This window comes from Theropithecus gelada, chromosome 18, assembly GCF_003255815.1.
Source record: "Theropithecus gelada isolate Dixy chromosome 18, Tgel_1.0, whole genome shotgun sequence".
NCBI classification, from domain to species: Eukaryota; Metazoa; Chordata; class Mammalia; order Primates; family Cercopithecidae; genus Theropithecus; species Theropithecus gelada.
The window spans coordinates 28,620,010-28,642,551 of record NC_037686.1 but is presented as its reverse complement, the minus strand read 5'-3'; the positions used below and the strand labels follow the sequence as shown (position 1 = coordinate 28,642,551).

Sequence of the window (22,542 nt, the reverse complement as noted above, 5' to 3'; positions counted from 1 at the left end):
CTGGGTTTATAATCTTACAGGAAGTAGGAAGAACTCTGCTGGGACAACTATATGAGAAAGACCATTCTCAAGATCTTCTAAGGGCTCTTGACATTAATCTGAAAAACAGGCAGGTCAGTGTCATTTATAGCAAACAATGGCACTATTACCAGTGGAAAAGAGAACAGAATGCATGGTTAAAGTGCATATGATCCTTTGGGTTTTAGCACAGCATGTCCACAGAGAAATCCTCTCTGGCGTCCTGTGTATGGGCGTGAGGTTCCTACAATGTCTTCCCAGTGAGCACTCACAGTGCAGGATAGGCCTACTCTAGGTGGCCTCTCTAGTCCCAGCACAAGGACTGTCTTCAGTCCCAGGGCTTGGGCGTACTATTTCCTCACATTGACAAGGCAATCCTCCAGCCGCCATTTATGAGAAAGTCCACAAGATGGAGATGTCACTACAGGGAAGGGAAGAGGATGGGCCCGGCCTTTCCCAAAGCCCCACAACTATATACACGCTTGAGGGGTGGTTGTTTGCTTGTTTGTTTCATTTGAATACTTGAACACAGATGGTTAAATATTCCTGTCATTTAATTTTCTTTCACAAAGAAAATATTTAGAAATTCTCTGCTCAAAAAGTACATTTTCAAAAAGTGAAGTGTTTTAAAAGTCTGCTTTCATTAAACAATTGCATCTTGTATTCCTGAGGGCCTTTGCAAATAGTTTTGGTTTTCTTGTTTTGTTTCTCTTAAGTTCCAATTTCATGAAGATGTTACTCTATTTCTAAAAGACTGCTCTATTAACAAAGCTATAATAGGAGATATGGAGATGGATTCATTTTAATATCCTTGACTTGACTTGATTTTCCATATTGTTTCTTTAGCACTTCCTTTCTATGTCAATTTATCATTCCAAGTTTTATCAACATCTAACACATTAATATACTTGTGGGGGAAGAAATGGAAAACTCCAAGCTCATGACAACGTCCACTTGCATTTCCAAAGTGGGCCGAGGTGCCTGAAGGGTGTTTTAGCTGGCCTGATTATCCCAGGACTTCAGTGAAGTAGTCTTGTTTCCAAATCAAGGGAATGAAGTTCTAGAACTTTCTAGTATTATATGGGGCTCAGGCACAATGTTTACTAGTCAGGGGTATGATCACAGAAGATGTGGGTCCTCATTGCAGAAATGCAACTATTCATAATATAGTACGTTTTTGGTTTTAATAATATATATATACATAAAACATACCAACCACAAATCTTACAAATTCTGCTAAAGTATACATATCTCAGTAAAAATAATCATACATCTTAATAGGGCAAAAAATACTTGCATAGGTAAAATTAGATTATGGGTGATATCCAAAGAATTCAGTTGTCAAATATGAAAAAGAAAAAATCAAACTATATAAAAATGTCTAAAATCATAAGTACAACTGATGTAATATTCTTGGGTGATGGTGTACAAGTATGATTTGGAGTTAGAAGATCCTCTTATTTTTCTTTTTCTTTTTCCACTTACAAAACATAAGTGGTAATACAGCCAGGTCCAGTGGCTTCCTGGTCTTAATAAAACTGTACATCTGATATGTCAAATGATTCATCATATGGTTTTTCAGAGCCACACAAGGTGACAGTGAAAAAGACAAGCAAATGTAAAGGAGGTGATAGACTCTTAGAAGCTACCTTACTTGCCCATGGATAGAGTAGATGGTAAAGAAAACCAAGTTCCTACAGCGATAGCGTACTGTAAGAAGGAAAGGAACTTAGAAGAGTCACCCCACCACTGCCGTTCCCCAGTGACCCCATCTCAATGCCAGGCTCTCTCAGAGGGATTTAACTCCAGAGCCTTCTTCAAGCCAAGGACTGCTGAGTCCACACCTCCCCAGGACCTCTGGAACATCTTCCTGGATGTCAGGCAGGCTCCTTAGACCTCACATGCACAAGGTTGGAAGTCTCTACCCAATTTGCTTTTCTTCCAGTATCGTCCCAGTTCCTTGTTTCTAACATCCACACATTCGTGCAAGCCTGAACCTCACTCATTTTGCATCTCCTGCTCTTACCCTCCAGGCAGTTGCTCCTGGCAAGTCCCACAGCCACTGATATGTTGAGCATGGTCTTCTCTCTTGGACTCTGACACTGCCTCGCGGCAGCCCTTGTTCCTGCAGCCTCACCCGAGTGGCTTGTTCTATGCTACTAACAAATTAGAATTGGTCACCTCCTGTCTCCTGTTTTCAAACTTGGACAGCTCCAGTGGTCTCAGAATAAAGTCCAGCCTCTTCCCCAGGATGTTCAAGGCACTCTGGGATTCAAGTCTTTTTTTTTTTTGAGATGGAGTCTTGCTGTCACCCAGGCTGGAGTGCAGTGGCACAATCTCAGCTCACTGCAACTTCCACCTCCCAGGTTCAAGCGATTCTCCTGCCTCAGCCTCCTGAGTAGCTGGGATAACAGGCACGCACCACCACACCAGGCTAATTTTTGTATTTTTAGTAGAGATGGGGGTTCACCATGTTGGACAGGCTGGTCTCAAACTCCTGACCTCGTGATTCACCCACCTCGGCCTCCCAAAGTGTTGGGATTACAGGTGTGAGCCACTGCACCCAGGCTCTAGGATCCAATTCTACCATTCCTGGTTTAACTGCCCACCCTCTTTATCCCCAGGGGCACTTCAGCCAGTCCAGGCAGAGGGGGAGACACAGACAGGAGTCCTTCAGGATCCTGGATCTTCTAGCCCAAACCTGGATCTGGGTTTCCAGTGGTAGAAAAGCAGGCAGAGGCTGGGGCTTCCCTTTTAGAACCTGGGAAGAACACCTCCAAAGCCCCGGGCTTTGGTAATCTTGTGGGCCAAATGAACCCCTGTCTGTATAACTTTATAACTTCATAGACCTCCAAAATGTTCCCAAGCAGTGAGCAGCTAAGTCACCCCATCCTTCCATCAGTGTTTACCGTGGCTCTACTATTGCCAGGCCCCAGGCACTGTAGGAAACACACCAATGAACAGAACCTGGTGCTAGTCCCTGAGGAGCTGGCAGCCTGGCAGGTGCAAAATGTGCAACGTCGTATCAGTCACACTCCAATATTACTCACTTCGGCCCCAAATCTTACATCCCATTTGACAAGGGTCATCTGTATGGTGACCTCTTCAGGACTACAGGTAATTTTGGCTAATTCCAACAGGAATGCCCTAGGGTAAAGGATAGAACTACAGACAGGTAAGGGCGTCTTCGGGGTAATCGAATGGTTACCTTATTATCAAGACCTAACTTAGCCCGAGTGTGCTCAGCCCAGGGCCATGCTGGACTGTGGAATCTGAGAGCTTGACACCGTAGGATCTACATGCCATCTGAGAAGTTAACAGTGACATGTGACTAGGTAAACCCCACTGGCCATCCCTTCCTCCCGGCCTAAGGTGTTGCCTGCTCTCAACCCAACCAAACCCCCAATCACCAGCAGCACTCAGCAAAACACACTTCAGAATACACATAGAAGAGGATCTAAACGTGGAACATAGGTCGTTTGTTTTAAATTTGGGATTTGAGGTAAGTGATCTCTGATGTCGCTCATGTCTAGATTCCTGACAAATGAGGAGCTGCTGGAAGTTACATGCCATCATCTCCTACACTACCTCCTCTCACCAGATACACATGGTGGTCTTCACACAGCACTCCCGAGTGGACTTTTGTTTGCTCATCAAAATCACCCTCTAAGGTAAGGGTTGGTGTAATTGGCATTTACCCTCAGGGATCAAATAACTTCCAAGTGAGTGAGCTGAAATCCTTACCAGCCTTCTCTAACTCAGCACTCTTGCCATGTAAGGGTAACTTTCTAACTGTTCTAAAATTATAGGTCTTACCTTTCCCTTGTAAACACATCCTTGGGCAATCATTTGCTTCTGGGAGTCATAATCAGTTAATTTCTGGTGGTCTAATACTCTTGCCAAGTTAAATTCCTTCCATGTACCCATACAATTCTTTCTCTTCTGGTAGGTCCTGGATTAATTATACAGCACCTTAATGGGTCCACTAATTTCTGATGTACATAGATTTAATCATTCAATGGTGAAAACTGATGTGTATATAACAAATTGCAGAGCTTACATAAAATCTAGAACAATTTTTAAGGAATGGAATCAAAACATTCACACAAATATTTTAGAAGACATTTTTATACTTTCTATGGAAAGTGTGTAGGGGGATGAGACAATAATATTAAAATATCACCTTTAATAAAATATTTGCTTAGTAAATAGTGGGAAAGAGAAAATATTCCTGGCTTCGGACAATGTTCTGTAAAGAAAATACTTCATGTTATGTCTTTTATTTATATTTTTCCTTTAACCACACTTAATCAAATTGATTCCCCTCACTCGAGGACTGTGAAGCCATCAGCACGCTTGTCGAACTCACCTTTCCAACCTGGCCTCTTGTGGGGGTGAGACGGATGATGTGGGGGTGGTGGGCACACTGGATCCAGATGAGGGTCTTGAGGAGTGATGAGAGTTGTTGCCAAAATTGCTGTATCTAAGAAGTGCAGACGTTTAAGGTGGTGGAAAAAGGATAGAGAAATAAGTACAAGTCAGTAAATAAGACTTAGCAAACCATTTTAATTTTTGCAAGATAAACAGGTCTGGAAATGCTACCACTGTTAGTGATAATTCTACCTAAAGAGGTTTGTTCCCTGTTTTGTTCTGATAATTTCTCATAAGAGGAGTTTCCCAAAGTCCAAAACCGTTAGGCAGCAAGATTTATGACAAAGGTTTTAAATAAAACCGTAACAGTTTCTGTCTTTTCAAATGTACATTAAAATTATTTGCTAACATAAATTAAAAATCCAAATCATTTTCACTTGAACCATGAAGATTTTTCTTGCCTCAGATGGTGGCACAATTAGTGTTAATTCCATCACAGGTCTGTAAGAAATACCATATGGTTGGCTAAAGAAACATCTTATTTAAAATTCCACTTTAGTATTTCCATATCAATTTCATTCATTAAATGTAATCCCAGCGCATGTTCAGTGATTGAGGAGAAACTGTCCCCAGGCCTTCTGGACTGGCCTGCTCCTTAGAGGTGCATGTATTCATGTTTTCATCCAACATTTCCCCTGAACCAAAATTATAGCCATGAGGTTTACATGAGATTTGATTATTTTCCAGACATGTCTGACAAGTTAAATTTCAAGATTTGTAAAATTTTAGATTTCTGTTTTTCAGAATAGATGTCCTTTAGCAGACCGTATTTAGCTATCACCACTCAGAGCACTCCCAGAAAACAAATCATCATTTGACACCCTTGCATGGGCTCAGACACTCAGGATTACTTACAAATAATGAGGCTCAGGGAGCTCTGCCTCACAAACCTACCCAGCCACAGAGCAGGACCCACCCCTTCCACTAAACTGGTTAGGGACACTGTATTAGAATGTGTGGGACCCCAATAATCACTATGATATAAGTACACAAAGAGCTTCTTGCACATGGAGAATCCAGTCCAAACGCCCATCAACAGAGGTCGGAATCCCTTCTGGAAAGCAAACGGACTTCAAAATCAGTGTATCCTTTGACAGAGTAAGTCAACTTTTAGGAAGATAACATAAGGAAATAATCTTATAGTTATTTATATACTGAAAATGTCATACAGGAAGATACTTATTGGAGCATTATTCATCTTTTTTTTCTTTTTCTTTCAAGGAAGATCCTGCAAATAGTGGAGCATTATTTAGATCATGGTAGAAAAGTAAAAACTACTCAACCATGTAACAATGTGGAAATGGCTAAGAAAGTATGATATAGTGTTTGTCAATGGACTATTATACAACCATTAAAAATGATTACCAATTTTGTAAGTGACAACATGAAAAATGATAATATAGGCTAAATGAAAACATCAGGATATAATATGCACAGTTTGATCACAAATGTGCAAAAATATTCTCAAAAGTGAAAAACTAAGTGTAGGAAAAACTATAAAAATGGGCTATTTTTTTGAAAAGAATATAGAGATGAAATTTCAGTTTTCAATAAGAAATTTCATTATTATAATGGAAAATAAAATATTGATATGACCCACATCTATCCTGTGCTGCTAATTCTGGTCAGTTTGGCTGTTGCTGTCTTTATTTGTTTATTTAGTGTCACACGGCTGGCATGTTCTGAGTGCCGGACAGAGAGAGGCTCAGAGTATAACACTCTATCCCACCATCTTCTATGAACACATCACCTTTGTGGGACTTGGTTTCTGAATACTCGTTTTCTCTTTAAAAACCCAACACTCTACATTTCAAACAGGTTAATTGCTTCTCCAAGTGAGAGTTGGTTTAATTTTTCAAGACTGCTCCCAAACCACAGGCCACATAGGAAGCACAAAAGCAAAGGATGAAAGGAACATACAAAGGCAGAAATAGAGAAGGGAGAGAAAGCCAATGAGCAAACAGGGAAAGAAACCAGGCTGTAAGCACGGCAATGAGGGAGAGGAAGGAGACTGCCCCCCACGACACCAAGCGCTCTCCGAGACGAGACCCCAATGCAGCCTGTTCCGCACGGGCTCCACGCCTGTGTCAGCAGCTGCCTGGACACTCAGCTTATTATCCTACTTCAGCAGCTAAAACAATTCCCTTCCCACCACAAGTGGACATCCTGCAGAATGTTTTAACAGGATCACGTTGCTAAAATTGTGTTTAAATGATGCTATGGAAATAAGCAGAATGTGTTCTTCCCTCCTTTGGTTTTCCTAATGACTAAGCAATTAATTCAAATGCCTCATAGTCTAGTTTTGCTTCTCAATTTCAGCCAAACTAACTAGATCATACAACTCACTATTCAGCATTGTGTGTGTGTGTGTGTGTGTGTGTGTGTGTGTGTGTGTGTGTAGGGTGAGGGTTCTTTTTAATGACTAACTGGCTGGTCTTTATTATAATCCATTCAATTGCAGTCAACCACTGAGTAGTCCATCTGTGGTCACACAGACCCATGAAAACCACAGCAAATGAACATCACAAAAATCAATAGAAACAAACAATATTTATACAGTATCCAAGTTCCTGTTGGACAAGTGATTTTAAAAGTTTACAAACTTCGCTCAGTTAAATCAAAGTCAACCTTCATTCACAAGCAAGCAGCTTTTTTTTTTTTTCCGCTCCCCCCTCCCCATGACAATTTGCGTGTATCTTCAACTGGACAGCTTATATATTTCCATTGCTCCCACCCTCAGGACTATAAGTAGTGGTGAAGCTTGCAGACCAAATGGGAAGGATCTGGGGCCCAGGAAAGCCCCAACTAGGGCCATCACCAGAAAGACCAGGATCACCACCATGGGCTAACACACTCTCTGGGAAAGATGAGATCGCCAACATATTTTTGTTCCAGTCAAAAGTTCAGCTCCTAACTTGCACATAGATATTGTTCTTGGAAGGTGTAAGAGTCATGTTGGATTCATTCCACAAAAACTGTGTGAAAGATAACAACAATCCCGGAACTATAGACCTGGAAGAGACCTGCAGAGAACTTATAGTTTCAAGGAATTCAAATTTGGTTCACTGGGATAATACAATTGGGGTACCAAAAAAAAAAAAAAAAAAAAAACAGAAAAAGAAGAAGAAAAAAAGTTCAGTTCACAACTCCTGGAGGTATACAAAGCCATTCTGGAAATAAGAGGAAATTAATTTTCAGATCCTGAAGTTCCACATCTGTTCTTTTTAAAAATGGATCTTCCTATGCTGCTCCTAGGGTCTCCCAGTCCTCTCCAGCTTCTCCTTCCAAAATCACCTTCCATTTTTAGAAAGAAAAGAAACCCCTGAGCAGGTGAAATCAGTGTGGGGCACTGGCTTGTGCTATAAAATCTCCAGGGTACAAGCAAAGGAAAACATCACTCCTAAGGGAATTCCTTAAGAAGCATGCTGGAGGGAGAAGATGGAGCTTTATCTATCCAGGGAAAAACTAGAAGCAAGGTCTCATGCCTCATCTCTGTCTACCTGCCCACCTGAGAATCGGCCCCAGAAATTAGACTGTTGTCAAGGATGCATATGAGCTCACTTACTTGAACTGAAACATGAAATCAGGCTTCTTCTGACAGAAGTTAAGTCTTACTTGACTAAGGACGGGCTTTGCCAAGTAGGTATACATAGGTATTTTCCAGAATTAAATCGGTAAAATCTGAAGCCCCAAGGTTTTGAAAAAAATATAAAGCATATATACAATAGACAAATTACGTCAACGATTTAAATGTATAATAAAAATAAAACTGTAGACAGGCTTCTTAAAACTTGGAGGGAAACTTCAAAATTCTTTCAGGTTATATGTAGGCAAACATTGTTAACGATCATAGTTTAGATTAGCCCTCCTATTTATTAGATGAAAGGTCTGATACCCATAAAGACTGGTCATTTTCATGGTATGAAGGAGCTCCCTACAAGGTTCAGGTCCTATAAGCCTTCATTTAAAACATGGTGCAGCTTCATGTTGACTAGGGCACCCAGGCTGGGGTCCCCCAAACACAGGCTCTGGCAAAAGCATCTTGCTGTCAAGGACTTGCCTTGGCAGGGTGTGGCGAGTGCAGTAGGAGAGAAAGTGACCGACTGCCCAAATGACAGACAGCAGCACCACGTATGGGTCAGGAAACGCCTCTGGAACAGGCTCCCTGGGGTTGAAACCTCCCTCCAACATACTAGCTGAGTGTCTTCAAGGTACTTAGCCTTTCTGTGCCTCAGTTTCCCCACTATAATAAGGGCTTGTAATAGAACCTAACTCTCAAGGGTAAAGTAATACTTTAAAGTACTAATTTCATGGAAAATACAGGACACGGCTCAAAAAAATGCTCAATAAGTGTCAGCTATTATTATAATTAAGATGAAATGGTCATTAGAATGATCAACTATTGATTTTTGGACAACTCATTGTTCAAAATATGCCAACTCTATTTCTAGTTCCCCACTCCGGCAGAGTGTTCATAATGCAGGCAAGAGGGAAAGATATTCATACAGGCAGACACCTGTTAAACATTCTCAGGGAAGTTCTGATTTGCACACCTCCCTCTCCATTTTTTATAAGATTTAAGTGTTCACAGTAAAATAATGTCATTATATTAATACCTATGAAGTGGTTCAAACTGTAATTGTGTGTCACGTTGTGGGAAGATAGTAGCATTCTTTGAAAAGAAAAATGCATACATTAGAATATAAAACAAGGCTATAGAAAAGGGAAAGAAAATAGACACCCACCTATTAGAAGAGAAAGATCGGAAGTGGTAAGGCTCAGAGGCAGAATATGTGCTCAAAGAGACAGAATCAGAGGAACTGTCAAAGGAAGAAAAGCCTGCTCACAATGTGGCACAGAAAGACAGCAAAGGACTTGGATACATTCTTCAGGGTCAAAAAGACTTCATGCCACATGGCTTGGTACAAGATGTACAAATTTGGACACATTATACATATGTAAAACCTTACATTTAAAAACCCATTATTAGTAATCATATTTTAACAAATAATCCCCTTAATTCAAACATGACAATTTTCTCTGCATCTTATGTAAACGCTGGTCATTATTTAGTCAGGGGTCAGCAACTTAGTTTATGCCACAGCTGCTCCCTCCTTGGTCTGAAATCCACAAAAAACATGGCAGAAGCCAAGCCAAGGGGTGCAGTTAACACACTGTGTTCTCCTCCCCGAGTTAATCTCAAACAAGCCTCCAGGTGAGCAAATCTACCTGCTTTCCTTCTGGGACTCTGCTTCCTTCTCCTTGGTGGACAGGGGGGAGTCCTCAAAGTCATAGGAGAAGAGGTGGAAAGGGCTGTGGGGCACGTAGGGCAGCTTGTCTATGGTCGGTGACACCTTCAGGGAGCCGGGTGTGGCAGAGGAGGGCCGAGCAGCTGAGGCAGGGGGTGACAGGAGGGCAGATGGGATGGCATCAGGCCCAGAGGACCCACTGCGCTGGGTGGTCCCACCTGCCGTGCCAGCCAGAAGCGGCTTTCCCTGCAAGCTGGCATTCGAGACAGCAGGGAGGGCAGAGCTCTTGGGAGCAGCATCCTTTCCAGTGGGGCTCTGCCCCGAGGCAGGGCTGACCTTGCTGTTGGGCCAGCAGGGAGGAGGAGGAAGAAGAAAAAAGATTTGGGAGAGAGGGAGCAAAGGTTAGGAAATAGAGAAAGACAGACAAAAAGCCACTTCTGTACTGTTATCACTCCCTTCAGAGTCCAGCTGTGTTTCTCGAACTGCAGCATAAAAGCCTGTCACCAGAAGTTTTGGTTGCCCCAGCAATCCTGACATACTGAGTTTGTCAAACCGGGAGGTAAGACTTACAGAGGGCAAGGAGGTGGCTCTCAGGCCAAACCTGGCCTCCAGGCCTAAGAGACTTGGGAATTTACTGGAACCCCAAAGACTCTTCCGCACCCGGCCCTTCCCATGTGTCTCCCTGCTGCTTGTGTTGGCATCTGAATTTCCACGATTGGCACTTCATCTCTGTCTTGCTCAAATAGCAGATCTGTCCTCCTGCTAAAAAGCCCAACCTTGCGGAAGAGGTATCTCACAAAGCCATACGCTTCAGTAACTGCTTCCAGAATCTTTCATGAAAGCAGGTATGGCTAAGAGAAAAGGAGAACAAATGCCAGTGAGGAATGCAAAGAGCTAAAAAGAGGCGCCAGGACAATAAAGCCAAATTTTGCCCATTTCATACTTTTCTCCAGGACCTCCCACTACATCTGTGACATTCAGACTCCTTCAGACAGGCCTGATTCTGCCACAGTTCCAGGTATAAAATCCTGACCTCAGCCCCTCCACACACAGTAATGATGGGAGGTCATTCGTTCATTGATTGTGGTCATCATTACACAATGTATACATATATCAAATCATCACTTTGTAAACCTTAAATATATACAATCTTTTTTTTTTTTTTGAGACAGAGTTTTGCTCTTGTTGCCCTAGGCTAGAGTGCAATGGCATGATCTTGGCTCACTGCAACCTTTGCCTCCCAGGTTCAAGCGACCCTCCTGCCTCAGCCTCCCAAGTAGCTGGGATTACAGGCGTGTGCTATCACACCTGGCTAATTTTGTATTTTTAGTAGAGATGAGGTTTCACCATGTTGGTAAGCTGGACTCGAACTCCTAACCTCAAGTGATCCACCTGCCTTGGCCTCCCAAAGCGCTGGGATTACAGGCGTGAGCCACCAAGCCTGGCATTATATACAATTTTTAATTTGTCAGTTAAATATCATAAAACTAAAAAAAAAAAGAGCTTTCCATCTTCAGGGGGCTGGATTTAGACACTTGGATATTTTAACACATACATTTATAACCTGGGAATCTATGTTAAACTTTGCACTTTTCCAGTCCCCTCCCAGAGAAGTTGACTCCCAGCCATGTTCGTGTGAACATGGAATGTGAGCCGTCTTCTTTCCCGCCTCACTTTCCCACCTCAAATTCAGAGCTCTACCTGTACGCAAGAGCAGGAACACACCAGTTTCCCTGGATTGATGGGAAGATGGCTATGCTGTAGTGAGCCGAGGGCAGTGCCTCTGGCGGGGAGCACACATTAAGCAGAAGCCCGCAGACGCAGGGCAGCAGAGACACCAACCCAATGTAAGGAAGGGGAAGTCCTTTACCATCTCGGAAGTTTACGCCAGAGAACAAATAACATCCAGATGAAGGTTAATGAATACCTAGGTACTATCAAGATCAAGCTCTGGTATTTAACATGCACATGTTTATTTCCTAAAACTGAAAGCCCAATCGTCTCTGGTAAAGGATGCCCTCTGGCATCACTTTGTGGAGTCAGAGACTCTTCCGGGCATAAGATAAACAATCATCTGCCTGTATAAATAACAATCCTAGGCAGAGACAGCACACCATTAATGGGGATGCCTTTGAAGGCCACCTTTTCCAGCCAGATTCTTCCATCTGGTCTGAAGGTGCAGAAGCCTGTGCATACCTGAGGGTTTAAGGGTTAGTGCGGGTGGGACAGAACATGCACCTTTCAGCAGATAGGGAGGTATATCCCTGTTTCAGTGATAGTCTACAGAATTTCCTACAGCTCATTTTCAACTGAAGGTGGGATGGCAACCAACATCCTCCCTTCCCAGAGCACCTCTAAGTAATCAGTCACTAGCTCTAAGCACAGCAGGGGCTCTGTTTCATGCTGATCTTTCCTGAAATGTGTGGCTAATTCTCTATCATCAGCTCATTCCTTTCCTCTCCACATCCTGCTGGCTTCTTCTCAGTCATTTCCAAATAGGGGCATCAGTTTGTCATCAGTTTGTCAGTTCAGAGAAGATTCTATGACCCCTGGCCATGGCAGGAGTCTGAGTGTCAAATAAGCCCATCTGAGAACTTGCGTGCTGCGCACTGCTAGCCTGGCAGATGAGACATCCGTAGCAAAGACTCCATTAAATCTAAAGTTGGCAAAGATTTTACTTGGATTCATCCAAGATCCTTTTGATTTTGCTTATTTGTTGGAAAAAAAAAAAAACCACAGTAAAAATGTTCATTTGCAGTGGCAATCAATTAAGTGAAGAAAACCATTCAATTTTAGAATTATGTCTGAATACTGGAAAAAGAAACTACCTGTGAGCAGTTTTTATTGTTTTATACAGACATCATTTGGCGAAAATAGCTACAGAATCTAAAAAAATCTGCAAGGTGCCCATGGCTGTCAGCATTGCCTGAGGATAGAAAGAAAGCACCGTGCGGAGGAGGTGAGTAGAGGACAGCAAACTCCCCAAAGGGCTACAGAGTTATATGTTAGTTGTCTTGGGTGCGAAAATAAATACTGGGAAATTTTGCTACGATGCATGGGGTGAAAGCGTTCCTGCTTGTTCCAATAAAAAATAAACCTGAATCATTAATATAGTAGTTATCCACACATTTTAGCTAATAGTGTAACTGGTAAAATCGAGAAGAAGGGAACACGTGGAATTCTTCTTACTACAATGCTGAAAGGGTGAGAATCTTCTTAGGGGAGATGAGCCTTTTTAGTCACCATCAATCTGGTTGAGCTAAAGCATTCAATGAGGGAGGGAACGGTGAGGAGAAAACCAGTGATTTTTCCATAAAGTGTGGTTAGGAAGGCAGGATTTCAATAAAAAGTGCAGTTCTCTAATGAAAACATGCTCAGGTATTTCTACAAAACCAGTGGTTCTGTGGCTCTGTGAACAGGGTAAGTAAGAGTTTGGAAGTGGGAGTCAATGAGGAAGGGAGGTGGCCACTAGAAGGTGGTGAACTATCATTAGGAAGGAGTCTCCCACTTTTAGTGTGAGCTTGGGAGGCTCCAGTCCTAGGTACCTGTCCTTGCCCTGACAGGAAGCATCATCCTCTCTCTCTTCTTCAGAATTGGGCTCCGTGATTGGCTGCTCCTCTTCCTCCTCCTCCTCCCTGAGACAAAGCCAGGAAAAGAGAAATGCACAGAGACAAGATGGAAAAGTGAGATGAGCATTACAAACAGGAAGATGAGGCCAAAAACAGACAAAAAACAATGAAATAATAATAATAATAATAACAATAAACAGCTAGCTGAAATGAAGAAAAGCACACTCAGTCTGTTAGGGGGCAAGAGACAGTTCTGAGATGCGGGACTTTAAATGTAGAGTGGAGATGTAAGAAAGCAGAAGAGGCCAAATATCTTTGTCAAGCTGGCTAGATGCCACTACCGTGCACCCCCTACACGCAATTCAGAGAAGCTTCTGGCCGTGGGCAGACCTCTTTTGTGGTTTTTCTCCTCCACACAGAATCATCCAGTAAAGGTTTTTGGTGATGACCAGCTGCTGCAGCAACCAGAGTTCTCACATCTTTACTGCATCCCTCTTGATTAGAAATCACCAGGGGTCAGGTCAATTTGGCACGGGCTAACCTCCTTGGTGGACCTATGGTTTCAGCATGCCACCCCTCATTGTCCACGAATGGCCATCCCAGATTCTCAATGAGTGTGTTTCAGGGGTGCAGTTCCACTCCCACTTCAAGGGTAGCACAGTCTAAGTGGGGCCAATTCATGTCACACCTGGGGTCTCTCCTGGTACCATCAGGGATGACTCACTATAAGGACACCCTGAGTCCAAGAAAAACATAGTTGAAACTGGGAGAAAAGGAGAGGAAAGCAGTCCCCCTGACCATTTTAATGCCTGTATCCAGCAATTCTGGAGCTCCACCCTAGCCTTTCACCAATGGAAGATAATAAATTCTCGTTGCATAGGGTAGGTTCAATTGGGTTTTGTCCTTGCAGCTAAGTACAGACTAAAAACTTTAATAACTGGGACATTCTCTTTCTCTGGCCTCTAAGTCCTGTTAACATCTGACTTATGTGGTCATGGTCCACATGGAACACCTGTTCAATGCACTGCTGGGCTTCTCAATCCCTTGCCTTGCTGAACTCCAGTGACTTCCACCTTTAGCCCCTCCCACTCCAGACCTCACTGTCATACAGAACTAGTCCAATTTGGAAATCTTACATCCAATCTTCCCACCCCTGACCACAAGCTCCCATTCACCCAAATCTCTCATTCCTTTCCTCCCACCCAAATTCTTCAACTTCCTAATGCATGTGCAGCTTCTACTTTCTCAATGGCCCCAACACCTTCTTGCTTTCAGTCCTTATGGATCCACCATGTCTCAATCCAGGCATCATCTACCAGGATCTTTAACTCTGTCATCCCACTGTCCTTCAGCTGTGTTTTTTCCTTTTTACCAACATATAAAATACATACAGAAAAGTACACAAACCACTGAATTTTCACAAAACAAACACCTATCTAACCAGCATCCCCTTAATGCTCCTTTCCAATTGCCTCCCTCTCCCACCCCACATCAAACAGTATAAGTTAGCTTTGCCTCATTTTATTCTCCATCTAAAAGGAATCACAATCTGCCTAGCTTTTGCTCAACATTACACCTGTTACATATACTTACATATACATATACGAAATAGTTACATATACTTGAAGGTCATTCCTTCTTATTGCTGTATTTCAGTAGTTTACCCATTCTATTTCTGATGACACTTGGGTACCCTTCAATTTGGGGCTATTTTGAATAGTGCTGTCATAAACAGTGTAGTACATGTCTTCTGGTGAACATATGTATATATTACTGTGTACTATATCTTGGGATGAAATTTTTGGGTCATAAGATATGCTTGAGTTCATCTTTATTAAAAGCTGCCATTTAAAAAAATGATGGGACTAATTACCATCCCCATTAAGTAGTAGATGAGCATTCTGGTTGTTTTACATTCTTGCCAAGATGTGATAATTTCGTCTATTTTAGCCATCGATCTGTATGTAGTGATGTCTCACTGTGCTTTTAGTTTGCTTTCTCTGATGACTAATGAAGTTGGGCACACTGTCACTCTTTTAATCTCCATTTGCATATGCTCTTTGAAGTGTCCAAGTAATTTTTTGCCCGTTAAAAAAAATGAATGGTCTTTTTTCTTTATTTGAAGAAGTGTTTTTTTGGAGACCAAGTTTTGCTCTTGTTGTCTAGGCTGGAGTGCAGTGGCACGATCTTGGCTCACTGCAACCTCTGCCTCCTGGGTTCAAGCGATTCTCCTGTCTCAGCCTCCTAAGTAGCTAGGATTACAGGCACCCACCATCATGCCCAGCTAATTTTTTTTTTTTTTTTTTTTTTTTAGTAGAAACGGGGTTTCATCATGTTGGCCAGGCTGATCTCAAAATCCCGACCTCAGGTGATCCAACCACCTTGGCCTCCCCAAGTGCTGGGATTACAGGCATGAGCCACCACACCCGGGTTAGGAAGTGTTAATATCATTTGCCCTTTGTCATTTATATGTGCTGTAAACATCTTTCCCTTCTCTGTGCATTGTCTTTCATTCACTTCATGTCATCTTTTAATAAACAGAAGTTCTTAATAAGGTCCTGTTTATCTTTGTTTGATGGCTAGTGCCTTTGTGTGTTGTTTTAATTTTTTTGTTGCTGTTGTTTATACCAGGTCTTAAAGATAGCCTCTATGTGTCCTTCTAAAAGCTTTATTTCACTAACTTTCACATTTACATTTGTAGAGTCCATCTCTAACTGATTGTTGTTATCATGTAAGATAGGGGTCAGATACATTTTTTTCCCTAGGTCGATATGCAATTAGCCCAGAACCATTTAGTAAAGGGCCTTCTCTCTGCTTCAGTATCTTGTTCACAAATCAGGTAAATATATATTAAAATATATATTTGTAGATTTCTGGACTTTTTCCTACAAGTCAACTTGTCTTTTGCTGTACTATTGATAGGGATTATGTTGAATATATATACAAATTTGAAGAACTGACATCTTTGCTATGTTTTTAAATCTATGGTTGTGATATAGCCTTTATTTAGATTTAATCTTACTGCTATCTTAATTTTTCTTAGTAGTGTTTACATTTTTACGGAGGTCTTAGGTATCTTTAAATTTATTTTTAGGTATAAATTTGGATGATACTGTACATATTATCGAACTCTAAATTTTATTTTCTATTTGTTGATGTTATATAGAAATAAAATTAACTTTTTGTAAATTTTGCTTGTATCCAGCAATTTTTCTAAATTAATTATACTGTTTCTAGAGTTTCTTTTAGATTTCCTCTGTAGACAATCACTTCATCACTAAATAATGATGGCTTTCCTTACTTCGTTCCAATTCGTCTGTACTTCCTTTTCCTTGCCCTAGCCCACTTGCTAGGATCTCCAACATTATGATGAAATGAAGACAGTGATGCTTCCTTTTCTTGTTCCAAATCTCAGGGAAAAGTATAAGGTTTGTCATAGATTTTTTTGGTAGATAGTCTTCATTAAAAAATTTTCTTCTAATCCTAGTTTGCTAAAAATCTTTGTTATAAACAAGTATTAAAGTTCTGCCAAACGTCTTTCCTGCATTTTTAAAAGATAATCACATGATTTTTCCTTTTTTCCATTAAAGAGTTAAAAAGACTGTTTTTTCAAAAAAATGTTAAACCAACCTTGCATACCATAAATAAAAATAAAGATAATACATTTTGTTGGCCAGGCGCAGTGGCTCAAGCCTGTAATCTCAGCACTTTGGGAGGCCGAGACGGGCGGATCACGAGGTCAGGAGATCGAGACCATCCTGGCTAACATGGTGAAACCCCGTCTCTACTAAAAAATACAAAAAACTAGCCGGGCGAGGTGGCGGGCGCCTGTAGTCCCAGCTACTCGGGAGGCTGAGGCAGGACAATGGCGTAAACCCAGGAGGCGGAGCTTGCAGTGAGCTGAGATCCGGCCACTGCACTCCAGCCTGGGTGACAGAGCGAGACTCTCTCTCAAAAAAAAAAAAAAAAAAAAATACATTTTGTTGTAATGTATTATCTTTTTATATACAGCTAGATTCTATTTCTTAATAATTTAAGATTTTTTTTTTTTTTTTTACCACCTATTTTGGAAAGAGATTGATCTGTGATTCCCCTTTCCATAAAGTGCTTGTCAGATTTTGAAATCAAGGTTATGCAGGCCTTACAAAGAGGTAAGTAGAGGGATTGAGAGTTATGTAACTAAGAAGGGAGAGACGGATCTGGACTCGGGGTGACTCTAACAGAAACAAAGAGAGCAGTGAGATAGCATCCCTTCTGTCACAGCAGAAGCCACAAACAAGCACATCTAAGCCATCCTTCTTTTTTTTTTTTGAGACCAAGTCTCACTCTGTCACCCAGGCTAAGATGCAGTGGTGCGATCTTGCCATCTCGGCTCACTGCAGCCTCTGCCTCCTGAGTTCAAGCGATGCTTGTGCCTCATGAGTAGATGGGACTACAGGCATATGCCACCGTGGCTGGATAATTTTTGTATTTTTAGTAGAGATGAGTTTTTACCATGTTTGCCAGGCTGGTCTCGAACTCCTCACCTCAAGTGATCCACCCACTTCAGCCTCCCAAAGCCCTGGGATTACAGGCATGAGCCACCATGCCTGGACTAGCTATCCTTCTGCGCTTGGCATAGTACACCCTCATATACCACCCCCCACCAGCCTCAGTCTTCTTTTCCTCCATCTGCTCCCACAGCCACCAAACTATACCTACAACCTCCATCATGAGGCCACCTTCCCTCAGCTTGATCAGGAGTTTGCAGGTGTTATTACTTCTGGTCCACACAGAACACCCTCCACCTTGCCAACCCATCGGCCTCTCCTCTTTAAAACAAAACACTGAGCCCCTCCCTCCAAAGTTCCTTGATTCCATTTACTCTCCCAGATACAGTTGGAGACGTTCTGGAGCCAGATTGCCTGGGTCTGGTCTTCAGCTTCAGCACTTTTGAGCCCTGTGACCTTGGACCCCACTTTACTCATCCCTACATGGGGGAGCAACAGTACCTATCTCCTAGGAGGAATGCATTAATATGTAAAAGCACTTTGTCTTTTTGATCCATCTCTTTTTCCAATGGCTGTCTCACAGATATTTAAAGACAGCTATCTGAACCTACATCCCAAGCTGTCTTCTCTTTGGGTTCAACATCCTCAGATCCCACAAGAAATTTTCATATGATGTGTGTGTTGTAGCTCTGCTATCACAAGTGGCAGGGCAGAACCAAGGGTGGACAGCACAATGACCCACTTGGAGGGCCTACATCCAGGATGCCCTGTGACCAGAGCACTGGCCTTGCCTATAATGCAAAGGGATGGAGAAGGAAATACCCCCTCTTGGGGCACAGGACTTTCGAGGCTTGATTTTATTTAGTTCCAGTCTATGATAAAATCAGTCAAATGAAATGATTTTTATGCTAATAATATTTAAGACTGAATAATTAATTCTGACAACTTTGCTTTTTCTCACGCTAGATTTTCTTATAAAGGATAACTTAATTGTGTTCATATTGTGCTAAGGAATTCTGGGTGTGTGGCCTTTGGCTTTCCAATACCTCCACAGGTCTTTTGCTTGTGATTGATAAGGAGTTACTCCGGGCCACAGGCCTGTTCCAAATCCATTAGGTATTTTCCTTTTCACCGCAAACAGTCCCAGATTTGAGGTCACCTTTTCAAGTTGGAAAAGCAACCCAGAGGCCTGTAGCCTGACCAGTTCTTCGGGGCCTAGTTTCCAATAAAGACAATTTAATGTCTTGGATTTGAGTCTCAGGCTAATGGGTCATGTTTCTCAGGCTTCCAAACACCAAAAGGAAAATGAATGTTGCTGAGCTCTTTCAGAAACACAATACAAACATTCAAAATAATGTTAAAGTATGTTCTAAGACCAAAGCAATCAGAATGAGGAAAAGTTGAGCAATACACTGGGAGCAGACATTTGCAATATATCTAATAGACAAACTCAAATCAAGAATATATGAAAATATATTTTAAACTTCAAAAGCACAACTATAAAATGAATGAAATACATGAACACAGCCAACAAACTTGTATGAAGAGGTATTTTATCCTGATTATCAATCAGGGCACTATAAATTAAGGCCACAATGAGATACCATTTTCTATCTACTTGGGAAAATTAGAAGTCTAATGATACCAAAAGATGAAAAGAATGCAAGTCAACTCACTCATATATTGTTGATACGAGGATATCTAGGTATAACGTGGCAAAATAATTAACACTATCTTGTAAAATTAAAAATATCATGACCTAAAAGTGGCATTGCTATACCCTAGGGCAGTGATTCTGAACCAGGGTTATTCTGCCCCCACCCCCAGGGGACATTTGTCAATATCTGGAGACATTATTAGTTGTCACAACAGGAGTGGAGGGCAGGGAGTACTATCGCCATCTAGTGGGCTGACACAAGTATGCTGTAAAACATCCCACAATGCACAGAATAGCCCCCACGACAAAGAATTACTCAGTTCAAAACGTCAACAGTGCTGAGGTTGAGAAACCTTCCCTAGGGATACTGAAGCACCAGTGTACTAGGATGAGAATCCAAGAATGTTCTCAGCAGCACTATCTGTAATTGTCAAAAGCTGGGGAAATGACCCAAATGCTGACCAAAGGGCAAAAATATATAAAGATTGTGGTAAATTCCAGGCAGTGAAAATCCATATTGCCAGCTTCACATGACAATATGGACGACCACCAGAAACATAACGCTGAGTGACCAAAACAAGTCCAAGAAAGAACATACACTTACAACGAAGTGCAGAAACTCAGAATTATATAATGTGTCATATGTGTGTAATAATACTTAAAAAACACAACCATTGAAGTAGAGGAAAAAAAGTAAAAGAAATACTGAAAAAAAAAATACCCACAATAAAACCCCATAAGACAGTGATAAACACATATTTAAGTGTTGATTACCCAGGCCTAGGGATGGAAGAGTGGGAAGCACAGACATGGAACTTAAAAGTAACACCTTGCTTTTTAAGTTAAGTCATAGTCTCCTTGAGGTTCTATTATATTCATAAATATTATATAAAATAAACCAGAAGATAGTCATGCACAGACCAGTGATGACAATGTGTCATGAACCAAGGATTATAATTAACCCAACTCTGTACAATTAGGATTTTTAAAATATATAATGAAACAGTTTTTTTAAACTTTTATTTTAGGTTCAGGGACACATGTGTATGAGTGTTATATAGGTAAACTACATCCCAAGGGTTATACAGATTTCTTCACCCAGGTACTAAGCCTAGTATGCAATAGTTATTTTTTTTCTCTTCCTCTCGCTCCTCGCATCCTTTGCCCTCAGGTAGGTCCTAGTATCTGTTGTTCCCCTCTATGTGTCCATGTGTCCTCATCATTTAGCTCCCATTTATAAGTGAGAAGATGCAGTATTTGGTTTTCTGTTCCTGCATTAGTTTACTAAAAAGGCAGCGTAATTATGGGGCAAGGGCTTTATCACCTTCTATTTAACTGTTTTTTTTTTTTTTTTTTGAGACTGAGTTTTGCTATGTCACTCAGGCTGGCGTGTTGTGGTGCAATCTTGGTTCACAGTGACCTCCACCCCACCGTACCCCCTGGGTTGAAGCGATTCTCCTGCCTCAGTCAGCCTCAGTAGCTGGGATAACAGGCATGCACCACCACACTCGGGTAATTTTTGTAATTTTAGTAGAGACAGGGTTTCACCATGTTGGCCAGGCTAGTCTCGAACTCCTGACCTCAAGTGATCCACCCGCCTCAGCCTCCCACAGTGCTGGGATTACAGACACATAAGCCACTGCACCTGGCTTAACAAACTTTATTGAGCACTTATGTGCAAAGATGCTGGGGTGCAGTAGCTAAACGAAGTCCCCACCCTTGGATTACAGACCAGTGAGGGAAGAGACACTAAACAACTCACTGTAGCAGGAAGTATTCAACCCATGGGGCTCAAGTTACTCGAAAAGATTCTACCATGCTGTTGAAGCAAAACTTGGCTGTTTAAAGCCAAAGAGGACCTAGTAAGGGACAAGATGGAATTCTGCACATGACATTCCCTTGTGAAACATGTCAGCTGACCTAGGATCAAGTCTAATTTGCCTCACTAATCTCTAATCCCTTATCACTTCTCCAACTTCATCTTCCATTCTCCCTTTGTGAACCTCCCACCCCAGTCACACAGTCTACTGATATGTCAAGCTTCCACTGAACACCAAGGGCATTTCATTCTTGGAGTCCTTGCAAGAGCCATTCTTCCTGAGTAGAGTTACTTTGCCTGCTCTGTTTCTCCAGGAGACCCTGCCCAGAGCCCTGGCTCCGAGGGACATCCAATAAGTATTTGCTGCCTGCTGCAGTTCCATGGCCCTGAGGACCTGCACAGCATTCAGCACACAGGCTCTTGCTATGGATGATCCAAGGGCAAGACTGACAATTACTTGCAGATGACCTCAGAGATCTCCCCATGTTGCAGAGATGAAGGATGGGGTCTAGAGAGGGCAAGATCAAACAAGTTGCCAGTAAGAACTCTGATCTCCTAACGTCCAGGCCAGACTCCTTTATGCCATGCCAGGCTACCCCATGAAACTAAAGCAGAATCTAAACTGTTTTCATCATTGCACGGTTCCTTCTAAGCAACAGTCTCCTGAACTGTGCCTGTCAATCCTTCTTTCACACAGCACAGAGAAAAATAACACCTTGTACTGGACAAGGCTGTGTACGGCTCCCAGAAGATCAGCCCAGAGCCCAGTCACCCCAGACTTGCCTAGCTGTCTTGAAAGCCTGGAGGAGCAGTGTCTTATGACCCATTTGTGGCAACTAGTCAAAAAGCTGTCTTAAGGTTTAGATAAAATGCAGACATTTAAACTGTCCCATTTAGTTCCATAAAATGCATAGGGCATATAAGATATTCATAGAAATATTTTGCTACATTTTTGGTAAAGAACGTGGCCCTCTGGTCTTGGTCTGCAGCCTTCTGTGTTACTGAATCCCTAAATTGCAGTTTGATCTTGGCCTCACAGTGACTCACACTTTGCTAACTTTAAGGCTGTTCTAGGTCACTAAGGGCCCAAGGTAACATTTGAAAACTTCTAATTAGCAATCGTGTACTCAGTTAAGACAAATACCTGGCCAGCTTGAATCAGTGATTTCACTTAAAAGTAGAGTTTTGTTAGCCATCAAGTTTTTTAAAAAGTTTCTGCAAAAGATTTTTACCAGCCAAGAGAATGAAAAGACATCTAACAGAGCCCAGCTGTTGCTCCGATGTTTCCATGGTGAGAACCCAAAGTTAG

General features: G+C 41.9%; 1 protein-coding gene across 3 annotated transcripts in view; it reads right to left on the bottom strand.

Moving 5' to 3' along the window:
* The window catches only part of FHOD3 (formin homology 2 domain containing 3), a 487,786-nt gene that overhangs the window by 116,958 nt on the left and 348,286 nt on the right, over positions 1 to 22,542 (bottom strand). For 2 of the 3 annotated variants that reach the window (XM_025365275.1, XM_025365277.1), the window contains exon 11: positions 4,388 to 4,501. In XM_025365275.1, coding sequence (XP_025221060.1) covers positions 4,388 to 4,501 — 114 coding nt within the window. Of the gene's footprint in view, positions 1 to 4,387; positions 4,502 to 9,194; positions 9,270 to 9,678; positions 10,039 to 13,243; positions 13,334 to 22,542 lie in introns of all 3 variants that reach the window. The other variant, XM_025365274.1, reaches the window with a different exon arrangement.